Source organism: Panthera tigris, chromosome A3 (genome assembly GCF_018350195.1).
Source record: "Panthera tigris isolate Pti1 chromosome A3, P.tigris_Pti1_mat1.1, whole genome shotgun sequence".
NCBI classification, from domain to species: Eukaryota; Metazoa; Chordata; class Mammalia; order Carnivora; family Felidae; genus Panthera; species Panthera tigris.
In genome coordinates, this window is record NC_056662.1 from 105068541 (window position 1) to 105079888 (window position 11348).

Below are 11348 nucleotides of genomic sequence, written 5' to 3' on the forward strand. Positions count from 1 at the left end.
TATTAAAGCGTGAAGCTCCCTGTAGGAAGAAGTCCTTCATGTCTTTTGTCCGGACATGGATATGGAGGGCCAAGGAGGGAGGTGGGCACCATGGGAGAGGGACCTGAAAACACGTTTTGCCAACTGCAGTGTTTGCCACAAAGATTTCACTCCTCCAGAGGTCATCCCCCATGACCTCCTGCCCCCATTTCCCCCAAACACCAAAGACGTTAAGTGAGAATGAGTAAGTCAACCCAAGAAACTGTGGCTTGGGAAGAATCCTTGCCAGGAAACGTCATTTATTAATTGACTGATTTTTTTCCTTTTTCTTTCTTCTTTTTTCTTTTTTTTTTTTTACAAAAATAAACATTTTAACGAACAAGAAATACAAAAGCTTCTGGATATACAAACTCCAGGAGGGGGGAGAGGCTGGTTTTGGCTGCTTGGCGGCTTTCACTGAAAGCAAATGAGGCAGAAAGGCCCCGGCCCCACCCCCACCCCAGGTCCTGGCTCAAACCGCAACCTGCTCCTTGACCCCACGTCTTGGCTCATACCATGTGTGTGCTCCTCTGTTCCCGCCTCTGCGCTGGCCTGCGGGTGCCCCCGGTTGAGTGGCCGGAGGCGGCCTCCCCAGGTACGGAGTTTCCCACATCCCAGAGCATCGCCATCCGGAGCTCGGCTGAGAGAACACCCCGTGACCGATTGTCCCACGCAGCCCCTGCCAGATTGTGGCGGGCAGCAGCAGCAGCAGCAGCAGCAGCAGGGGCTCTGGCTACATTCTCACACCATGAACACAGTGATGGGGCTGCCCACAGAACTGTCCCAGTGAGGGGCAGAGGCCCCCGCGGGGACACCAGCCTGAGCCTCGCTGGCAACTCAGAGGGTTGCAGAGCCAGTCAGCCCCCCGTGATTCCTGGCCTGGGGCCAGCAGTCCCATACCTAGACCGGTAAACTCACATTTTAACATTTGGCATTATTGCACGTTGTCCTGGTCGCCTCACTGGGGGGTGTCAGCCTCATCTGCAGGGCTTTGCAGGTGACATATGAAAGTCACTCCCTCCCTCCACAGGCGAGCCCAGCTGGCGGGGCTGCTCTGCCGCCAGCTGGGCCCTCAGGTCAGCGAGGCCCTCACATATGTGGTCTTGTTGGGATCGGGGACCATGTGGCTCCATCCTGTCTTGAAAAATACCAGCTGCCGACCTGGGGGCAGAGGTGAGACGTAACAGGACTGTTTCTCTCCCTGGAGGCGGGGCCAGTCTCCCTAATGTGACTGCCCAGAGGACACATATACTTGTCCCTCATCATCTCTGCCTTCTTGTCTTCTCATCAAACCTGGCTTCTGATGGGGGACTGCTACCTGTCAGTTTCTTCCAGGGAGCTCCAGTCACCTCCCTCCGGGTGTCCTTTCCCACTGGCTCACCTGTCCAGGTGGTCTGGTTGGTGACCACAAAGGCCTGGCACTGGGCATGGCTCTCACAGACGTCCACGGCCTCAGCCACGTTGAACACTGAAAGGAGGCAGCTTCCATGGTGGTAGGAGGGCCAGCAGCGGTAGTCTTCCTGGGGGATGGTGCTGCCTGGGAGGCGCTGGTACTCTGTGGGTTGGGGACGGAGCTCAGATGAGAACTCTGTGTCTCTAGGCATGAGGGCACTGGGGCCACTTTATGAACAGGGCTAAGACTCATTTCCTAACGGAAAGCTGAAAGCTGAAATCTAGCCCTAGTGTGGAGATGATGAAGGCAGCTACCACTGGGGGACTGGGCTGACCACCCAGTAAAGGCAAAGGTGAGATTCAGTTTCTGGGAGATACACAGCTCCCAAATCTAAGAGTGCGCAGTGGGTTCAGACAGCACATGATGGCGGGCACATCGTGGGATAAACACACACAGAGCTGGAGATCAGGACATTTTAGACATTTAGAGCAGAGCTTCTCAAACTTCAGTGTGCCTGTGAATCTCCAGTGAATCTGGTTAAAGTGCAGATCCTGACCGAGAAGGTCTGGAGCGAGGCTTAGGATTGGACACTTCTAACCAGCTTCTGGTGCTGCTGGTCTGCAGATGGCACTTTGGAATAGTGAGAGTTTAGAGCACCCCTTGGTCCTACTTCCTCCTGGCTTTGGGCAGAGAGGTTAGGCAAGCTCCTGAGGGAGGGGACAGTTAGAGGTTTCTGAGCTTAAGGGGAGGTTTCTGAGCTTAAGGGGAATGCAAATGAACGTGGAACACAGCAATGACAACTTCAGTGTCTGGGAGGGGGCTGGAGGAAAAATCTTTCCATTAGCGGAAAGAGCCCCCAAATGCTCTGAGAGCTCCTCAATCAGGAAGATGCTTAGTTGCAGGCCGCCTGTTCACCTGAGTCCTTTCGGCTGCTAGGGGAGCCTCAGCTCTGCACTGATAATGCAGAGGCCCTGGGCCTCTGGTCACCCCGCCCTCCTGCCTCCTTCTTCTCCCAGGGACTAGACCAAAGTCCAGGGCTGGCTGTGATTTATAGCCCCATAAACGGCGTCCTCAGGGACAGAGCCAGCCATTGTTCACCTCGTTAAACTTTATTTACAGGGCTAACGAGGGCTCCCCCACCCCTAAGACTGGCCAGAGCTCCTTGAATACAGAGGCTGCCCACTCCTGGCCCCCCTGCCAACCATGATAAACCCCAGGGCCTCAGCGGAGGGACTATAGCAGTGGCTAGAATTCTCCGCCCGGAATTCTTGGGCTTCTTGACTCGTTTTGCTAAGGAGCCCCAACCACCTCCAGCCACCTTTCTCACCCCCAGAAGGGTAGAGGAAGGAAAGAGAAGCAAACATATATTGTATTCCAGCTGTGTTATAGGAACCAAGGTTAATTGCTTGCACACACTTCCCCTGGCATTTATTCCCCAGAAGTAGTTTGTGAGGCACGTAATAAACCCAATTCACAGATGAGCAAAGTGGGCTCGAGGTGAAGGTAATCTGCTCAAAGTCACACAGTCAGTACATAGTGGGGTCTGGAGCCACCCGGAGAAGGGGTATCAGGGCCCACCTCCCCAGGTCAAGGCAGAATGACCACTCAGCCAGAGAGGACACCTCCAAGTAAAGGCTAAACAGTCAGTGGTCTCCCCAAGTGTGCCTTAGAAGGATGAGCCGCTTAGCCCAGTGAGGGCGACCACTCACCCTCCCACCTGTTCCCCACCTCCCCAGCCCCTGGGGCCCTGTTGGAGCCACTCACCCGCTCTGCCACCTGCCGTGGCATTCTGCAGGTACTGCCCGCTCTGGTACAGGTGTAGCACTTTCTCCAGCTGGGCCAGAGTCTCGTCTACTCCCCAGGTGAGCTCTCCTGCAGAGTGCAGTGTGGCTATGAGAGGGTACATGGGCTTCCACTCCTCCCTGAGGTGGCAACCAGCTGCCTTTCCCTCTCTCCCTCTGAAGCCTGGGCCCACATGACCAGCGTACTGGAAGGGGGTTTGATACAGAATGCCACTTTGGGAAACGATGGTTTCTGGACTATGTGCTGTCCTGGGTCATTCTTGTCTCCATGCCTGCTGGGGGAGGGGCAGGGTGATGGGACGCGGAAGGGCCCTGGAGAGCTCACCTGTGGCATTGACAATGCTGTCCAGCAGAGGTCGTAGTGAGGGTGGGGCACTGTGGGGCAGGAGGTATGTGAAGAAAAACCTGGGACGGAGAGAAACCAGGGGCTCAGTGGTCCAGCCTTGGAGGACGCATCTTTCCTCTGCCCCAACTTGGGACAGAACCCTAATCGGGCCGGGGAGCCTGATCCCTCAGGCCTAGGCATAACCCCAGAGTGTACCAAGGAGTCTGCTCGGACTCAGGGTAGGGATCTGGGCATATGCTAAGGCCGAAACTTGACTTTACATGAAACTGAAAGCTGAGGTCTGTTTCCCTCATCCATCCCCAGGACTTCCCCACCACCCAGTCCCATCTTACCCCGTGAGCTGATCGTTGTCAGAGCAGCCCCCTGGCTGGGGCCCAGTGAGGAGCTTCCAGAGGTGAAGGACCAGGGGAGAAAGGGGGAACACCGATCCCACCAGCCCTAGACTCCACTGTGACACTATTTTAAGAAGTCTCCAGCTGCCACCCCCCAACCCAGATTCTCCTTGGAGCTATTTTTAGCATCATCATCAGGAGCCTGAATGTTCCCTTCTTGAGTGGGTGGGTGGAAGACTTTCTCTGCCGCTGCTGCTCTGTGGGTCAAGGCTGAGCCTCCCTGCCCTGGCTGGCCTCCTGGAGCCCACGCTGGCTCTCCCCTTGCCACGCCCTCCGGGGCCCACTCTCCCTCCCTGGCCTTCCTGAGTGGGAAGTGGAGGTCACCTGTAGGCATTGTAGAGGTTGCGCTTCTCATTCATGCCCTCACACCAGCCCTGGGCTGAGCAGGGCAGGGTGAAGTTCCTGGCTGGAAACTCCAGTATGCAGTCTGTGCTGCTTGTACATGGTGTCTCCTCCACGCGTGCGTCGTCCAGATCCGTTACCTTCAGCTCCCCATCCACCAGCACAAACTGTCGGGGGCGGAAGTCCAGCAGAGTGACGGAGCCCAGCGGGGAGTGGGCCAGGTGGTGGAGGAGGCGGCCCAGGCTCAGGCAGATCTGAGGGGTAGACACAAGGCTGCTCACCGTGTCTCTCCTGGGAAAGGGCCTGGGGGGCTCCAGGGCTCACCCCTTTGGGGTTCTGGACTTCGCTTGGGGTGGGGGGGTTGGCTTTTCTCTTAAAGGCCCCAGTACTTACTAAGGGCTGAGGGTCAGGGCCCTAACAGAGCAAGCCAGTGATTTTTCTATTAATCCAGGCTGGCCTGACCCTGACCATGGGCGGCACATAAGCTTGTGGGTAACGGATCTCCTCCCTGAAGCTGCATCTTGAATGTGGTTTTAGTTCAGTGTGTGGAAACAGAGGGAGGGTCAAGCTGACCTTAAGGTCTTTTCTAGTCCTTTGCAGCCAGGCTACGTGTGTGTGTGTGTGTGTGTGTGTGTGTGTGTGTGTGTGTGTGTAAGGGGGCAGGAGTACAAAAACGTCAGGATCCTCTAGGTCTTGCTTCTTTTTTTAACCCTTTGGCTGATGGCCGAGTCAGCTTTGCTCCAACTTTCCCTCCTTTTAGATGGAGGAGGAGTCAAGCTGCTCTGGAGGGCTGGCCTTCTAAGGGAAAACCATCCCAGGGAGGAACCCAGGGCCCGGCCCTCCTCCCTGCTTACTCGGAAACGGTCCTCCCAGGAAGTCTGCAGCAGCTGGATCATCTCCACAGGGGCACCCAGCTCCGTGATGGTAGTCAGGGTGTCTGGGATGTCCTCGCTGTCCTGGTAGCAGTAGCCATAGAGCTAGGGGAGGTCCAGGGCAGGTCATTAGGTCACAGGGTCGGGGTGGGGACAGAGAAGGGTTGGGCTGTCAGATGCCCCCTCCCTGTGCACTACCGACCCCCTACCCCCATCCCTAGGCTGTTGTTGCAGCTCAGGCCAGAAGAGACCAGCATCGACAGCATTGCCTGAGAAGCCTGCCCTCTGTCCCTGCAGCCAGAGTTCCTGCTGATTACATCAGCCTCTTACCTCCTGCCTCCCAGGTAAATGGGCAGGTCTGGACACCATGTGTCAACCATGTGCCAGGCACTGTGCTAAATGTTTTACATGCGTAACTCGATTCTTATAATAACTTTACACAGGCATAGTAGGTACTATTATTAGTCTCCAATTTACAGGTGAGGAAACCAACTCAGAGAGGTTAAGTTCCTTGCATAACATCACACAGCTGATAAATGCAGGAGCTAGGATTCAAATTTACGTCACTCGAATTCTAAGAATATCATCCGTTAATCAACAAGCCAGCAAATTGGTATTATACCTCTGCCTCTGCTCCAATCCTTCTCTATTCTTTATCATTTCTACTTGGGGGCAGCTTCATTCTTTTCTCAGCTCTGGTCTTGTGGGCGGTAAAACAAGCTCCCTCGGGATTGGGAACAAGCAGTAGGTAAGAACAAAGTGTCCAAGGGGCACATCCTTGGCGTGTTTTTCGTATGTTGGTGGTGAGGGGGAGGCGGTGGTCACACCCACCAATGGGAAGAGTAGTAAGGGAAGGTTTCTGGGGAAGATCAGTTCTTTGGGGGCATGCTCACAAGGGCCTGCCCACTCCGTAGGACCTGAGGCTGGGCTTGGTACAGCTCAGCTCAGGGACTTGTGGGAAGCACAGCCTGACTTTGTCATTAACACCTAAACCAGCATCCACAGAGAGCCCTGCTTCCTTCAGCCTCTGCCACCACACCGCACATCAGTTAGGGGTCAGCTGCTGCTCAAAACAACCAGCACCCTGTGGGGTAGGAACACAAAGGCTGAGTTGTCCAGGCCGCAGCAGGCAGAGGGGAGAGCTGCACAATGTGGGGATTGAGGGGGGAGTGCGGCACAGGATCCAAGCACGGGCTAGATGTCCCTACATACCATACCATCACCCTTCTTACCATCATTCACACCCCGCCCAGATCTACTCCAGGCCCTCACATGCCCCCTTCGGTCCCAGGAGTGCCCTTTCAGCACCCCCTTCCTGAAGCCAGCGGCCCCAGTCCTGCTGGCATGAGAGAGAAGGCACGACTCAGCGTCCGCCATTAGCTCACCAGGGTGGTGAACTGGGGGATCAGGGGACAGTCCCAGGCACCCTCTTCTTCCCTCTCTGTCTGCTCCCCCACCTCGCACCAGCCCAGGGAGGCCCCAGATCCTGGTGGGGCGGGGTGGGGGGAGGAAGGTAAGGGGAGCAGCCCTGGGGCCTGGTTCTCATTTTCTTGCCCAGAGTCTGAGCCTTTGTGGGAAACTTCTGAAGGGTATTAAACACCCGGAGGTCGTTAAATGCGCTGTTAACGAGGTATTAATCAACACCCCTCAGGAAAAAATAAAAAGACACCATTAACCCCCCCAGGAAGCGTGAGGCTGAGCATTTCAGGCACATCTTTTGTTCGTTTGGGAGAAGAAATATACCCTAGCAGGGCCAGATTCTGGGCCCAAGAACGCCTGGGGCCCCATCTGAGGCCTGAGCTCCTGGGACTACGGGAGTTTGGGGGGAGGGAAGACCCTTGCGCCCTTTGACCCCAGGCTATAGAGGCATCTATCACGTGAGGAGTGTGTGTGTGTGTGTGTGTGTGTGTGTGTGTGTGTGTGCATGTGTGTGTGTGTGTGTGTGTGTGTGTGTGTGAAGGGTGACGGAAGAAAGAGAGAGCTCACCCAGGCAGTCCCCAGAGACCAGAGAGAGTGCTGGGAGGTGCCCGTGGGACATGTTACCTGGCTATTTTCTATTAGAACCCACAGAACCAACTTTGGGGTTGCCAGAGAGGGGGAAGGGGCTTCGGGTGGCCTGGGGGAGCCGGAATTGTCAGAAACATTCTTTGGCTCCTCCCCAGGGCATCTATCAAACGATTTTGAAATTTTAAATGATTAAGAGGTATTAAAACATTATTTCTAGTTCCCTGCGCACCCTCACTGAAGCCTCCTGAGCAAGAAGACCCCGCAGCAGGCTTCCCTGGCACCAGAGGTAACACGCTGCTGAGGAAGCCAGAAGGAGCCTGGCTGGGGGTCGGGGCGATCAATGGAAATCAGTCCCAAAGCAGTTCCTAAACTCACACCAAAGAAGCCTTTCCTTGCTGGAATGGCAGCCTTTTAGCTTTCCCCAGATGGAAAGGATTGGGACCCTTCCCACCATATAACCCTTATGCCCCAGGGTGACTAACACCAGTCTCTGACCCTGGAAAAGTCACACAGCCAACCTCAGACAGCCCAGTCTTGGTCTAGTGAGGGGATGGGTGAAAACTATTCGGCTGTTTCATATAATTTCATTTTGGCGCCTTCGGAATTGGGCAGGGGGCCTGACATTAAAGCTGACGATCACTCTGTGATGTGTGGGGGCAGTTGGCTAGATGCTGGTCAGGAAGCTTGGCTGGGGTTAGTGAGGGAGGGAGAAATTCCGTAAGAGACAGGGAAGCGCAGTAAACCTCAAACCTGTCCTAAGGGAGGGGCGTCTTGAGTCAATTAACTCACACTTAATGTCCTGCTTCTCCACTGCTTCAGAATCAGACTGACACCCCAGGGTTGCCAAAAAGTTCCCAAGAGCCCCTGGGAAGCGAAGAGAACAAGATCCTCCCAGTTAGAACGGCCACGTAACCAGCCGCTTGCTCTCCGGAGCTCCAGGCACAGTGTCAGCTGTGCAACCAGGCATAACTACCCACAACTGTTGGCTCTGCCTGACCTCCTGCAGCCGGTTCAGGGCCTAGGACCTGGTCACAAGTGTCTGACCAGAGTTCGGGTAGCCTGGGGAGACCTGGAGCCAGCGGGAATATAAATAGCTCTCTGGCCTCTCTCTCTCATTCTGGAATACCCACCCAGGCCTGGGGTCCATCTCCCTCCTCGCCAAAGGAGGGAAGGACTCCTGGATTTCTGGTCAGTTCTGCCGGGTGCAGAAAGGTTAATCTGAGTGGGCTAGGAGGTGGAAGGTGTGGGCAAGGTTCTTCTGCTGGGGAGTCTGCACACACCCTCTGTTCCGCGGGCCAAGACCAGTCAGGGATTCCCCTCTCAGTCTGCTCAGACATGTGCAAAGGGAACAGTTTGTCTAATCCTAGGGCCGACTCAAGGACATAGAGCTGGGGGAGAGGAGGAAGTGGGTGTGTTAGGGCAGTGCTGGGGCTGTGAGAGGCCCATGCTCTTAGTCTCGGCTGGAGGGGACAAGGGGTGGGGGTGTCTCATCTTTCCCCTCTGTCCCCCAGGGAACAAGAGGGACAGAGTCCCATTTAGCAGGAACCTGGGCATCTGGCTTTTTCAGTCTTCCAGCTACTGACCACATCTACTCTGATAATGTGACCCTGAGACCCTCGGGCCTGTAGTCTGTCCCCTGAGCACTGAGCTAAGACCCTAAGGCTTCCTCAAGGATTTAAGGGCTGACTTTAAGGCCTGGAGAATGGCAGGGTCACTTCTGGGAAGGGCTGTGCATTTCCTGGCCTACTACCCAATTCCCTCCAGTCCTTCTAGTGGCTTCTGGGTGGGGTAAGGGGTGGGGATAGTCTGGGAATCAAGCCTGACACAGGGTCTCTTTCTAGCCATTCCCAAACCCATTGCCGTCCCGTCCCATTTTCAAAGTCAGACAAGTCACTGGAAATTGAGAGAAGAGGGGTTCAGATTCCATCAGGAAAGGGGGCCCTATCATTGCAGTTGGAATCCTGACTCAGGGATGACCTCTGCTCTGTGTCTTGGCTTGCAGTTATTTCCCTGGCACTCAACACCCTAGCTCCAGCCCGAAGCAGGGTCCTAAGTCCTAACAGACCGGCACCCCTACCTCTAGTTTTGGGACCCTCTGTCCTGGCCTCTGTCTTCAAAGGATATGGTGTGGAAGCTGAGAGACCCAGGAGTCCCTCCTTAAAGAGACACCCACTCAGGAGTGAGAGGCAGGGTAGTGTGGTGGGAAGCAGCCACGGTGGGGGTTGTGCCCCCAGCTTAACGTGGACACAGTCACTGGGGCTCCGTTTCTTTACCTAGAAGACCAAGGATTCTCTTCCAGCCAGAGTGACCGGGCTTGGGCACGTCCAGCCAGCACCCCCCCCCCCCGCGTCGTACCTGCAGCACGTTGGGGTGCCGCAGCCGCTCCAGCAGCACCATCTCCTTGAGCAGCTTGTGGGCCGCCAGCCGATAGCAGCCCCTCCGTGCCCCGAACTCGCGCACGCAGCTGCCCAGATCGTGGCCGCTGAAGTCCACCGCCTTGAGCGCCACCGCGGCGCCGCCGGGCAGGCGGACCCGGTACACGGCCTTGGTGTAGCCTGAGCCCACGTACTGTGCGCCGGACACGTTGCGGAGCGCGGCGCAGCCCAGGCGCGGGCCCGAGCCGGAGGAGCCCGGGCCGGGAGCCGGGGGCCAGCCCGGGGCGCCGTCGGGCAGGGGCCGGGCCCGCGGGGGCCGGGGACGCTGCAGGCCCGGCCCGCCCGGAGCCAGGTCCATCAGGCGCCGCCGCTCCGGCCGGCCGGCCCCGGGCCCCGGGCCCCCGCGGGAATAGCGCTGCACCTCCTCGTAGCGCGCTCGGATCTGCCGGGCCAGTTCCCCGCGGCCCCCGCGACGGCCCGGGCCCGGGGCTGGCGACGGCCCGGGGGACTGGCCTGGCCGCGGAGGCTCCGACCCCGGTGCGAAGAGCACGTTGAGGACGGAGCCCAGCAGGAAGGAGGCGCAGAAACCCGCGGCTACCGCCGCCCGCCGGCGCCGCATCGCTCCCCTCCCCCCCGGCCGGCCGGCCCCGCGCGGCTCCCCGGCCCCGGCCCCAGGAGGCTCAGGCTCCGAGGCGGCTCCGCTCTGCGTCCCGCCGGCCCCCTGCCCAGTCCGCGCGCATGGCCCCGGCGGCCCCGACCCCGGCCCCTCGCGGGCCGCACATCGGCCTGACACTTGCCTCCCTCCCGCCCTGCCCCCGCCGCTTATAAGGCCCGGAGCCGCCCCCGCCCCCGCCCCCTCCGCCTCCGCCTCCCAGCTCCCGGCCCGAGCCCGTCCTCGGCGCCGCCCCCTCCGGCCGCCCGGCCCGGCCTTCCCCGCTGACTGACAGCGGGACCTCCTCCCGCGGCCGTCCGGGCCTGGGAAGCGGCGCGGAGGCGGCTCCGGCCCTGCCCAGCCCGCGGGCCCCCGAGCTCGGGCCGCGAGAGGGGGAGGGGGCAGCGGCGGCCCCACGACGCGCGGGAGCTTCGGGCCCCGCGCAAGGGCGGATAACGGGGCCGGGCTGCCGGATAACGGGACCGGGAGGCGGATAACGGAGCTGGCCGGGCGGGGTGGGGGAGAAGATAAAGGGGTGAAGCCGGAGGGTAATGGGCTGAGCGGGGGTGGGGGGGGGCGGGGGGCGAGCAGCTGGCTCTGGGGTGGTGGGGGTCCGCGTGGTTTCAGAGCTCCCTCCCGGGACCCAGAGCCTCCCGCGGGTGGGGCTGGGGATGGCGGCTCCTCGCCTAATCTCGGATCTCTGGGCGAAGGGGGTGGGGGTGTGGAGAGGTGGACGCAGAGAGGCTGGCACCTGCGAGTCTGCGTGGGACGGGAACTCTGGGATCAGAGGAACAATCATGAGGTTTTCGAAGATGCCCTACTGAACCTCCACCCCTAAGTCTGGTTTCTCATTTTCCTTGTCCCTGCAGCCCCCAATCGAAACCCTCTCCCCGGGATCCCCGCAGTCAGACACGGTCATCAGCGGATCCAGAACCATATGCATGCTAGTAGCTTGTGCAAAGAATGCGTTTGTACCCACGGACGTGCGTGGTCCAGGCTGTCTGTGGACTGTGTGCACTGGTGTCTCTGAAGGGGCCACTGTGTCCGGGGAAAGGAAAGGAGTGTGTGTGTGCTCTGTGTGTAGGTCGGTGCTGACTCGGCCAGAACTTCTGGTCCCTCCTCCTCCCTCCCTGATTGCATCATTAGTGC

At 58.5% G+C, this 11348-nt stretch overlaps 1 protein-coding gene across 1 annotated transcript; it reads right to left on the bottom strand.

Annotated features, from left to right (window-relative positions):
- Positions 1 to 304: 304 nt before the first annotated feature.
- On the bottom strand, positions 305 to 10327 carry PKDCC (protein kinase domain containing, cytoplasmic). Its single transcript, XM_042982105.1, has 7 exons — positions 9528 to 10327; positions 5148 to 5270; positions 4276 to 4547; positions 3539 to 3618; positions 3176 to 3283; positions 1400 to 1573; positions 305 to 1179 (listed from the first exon to the last, which is right to left on the bottom strand). Exons 1-7 carry the CDS (start codon positions 10164 to 10166, stop codon positions 1091 to 1093), a joined length of 1485 nt encoding a protein of 494 aa, XP_042838039.1. The 5' UTR covers positions 10167 to 10327; the 3' UTR covers positions 305 to 1090.
- Positions 10328 to 11348: the final 1021 nt, after the last annotated feature.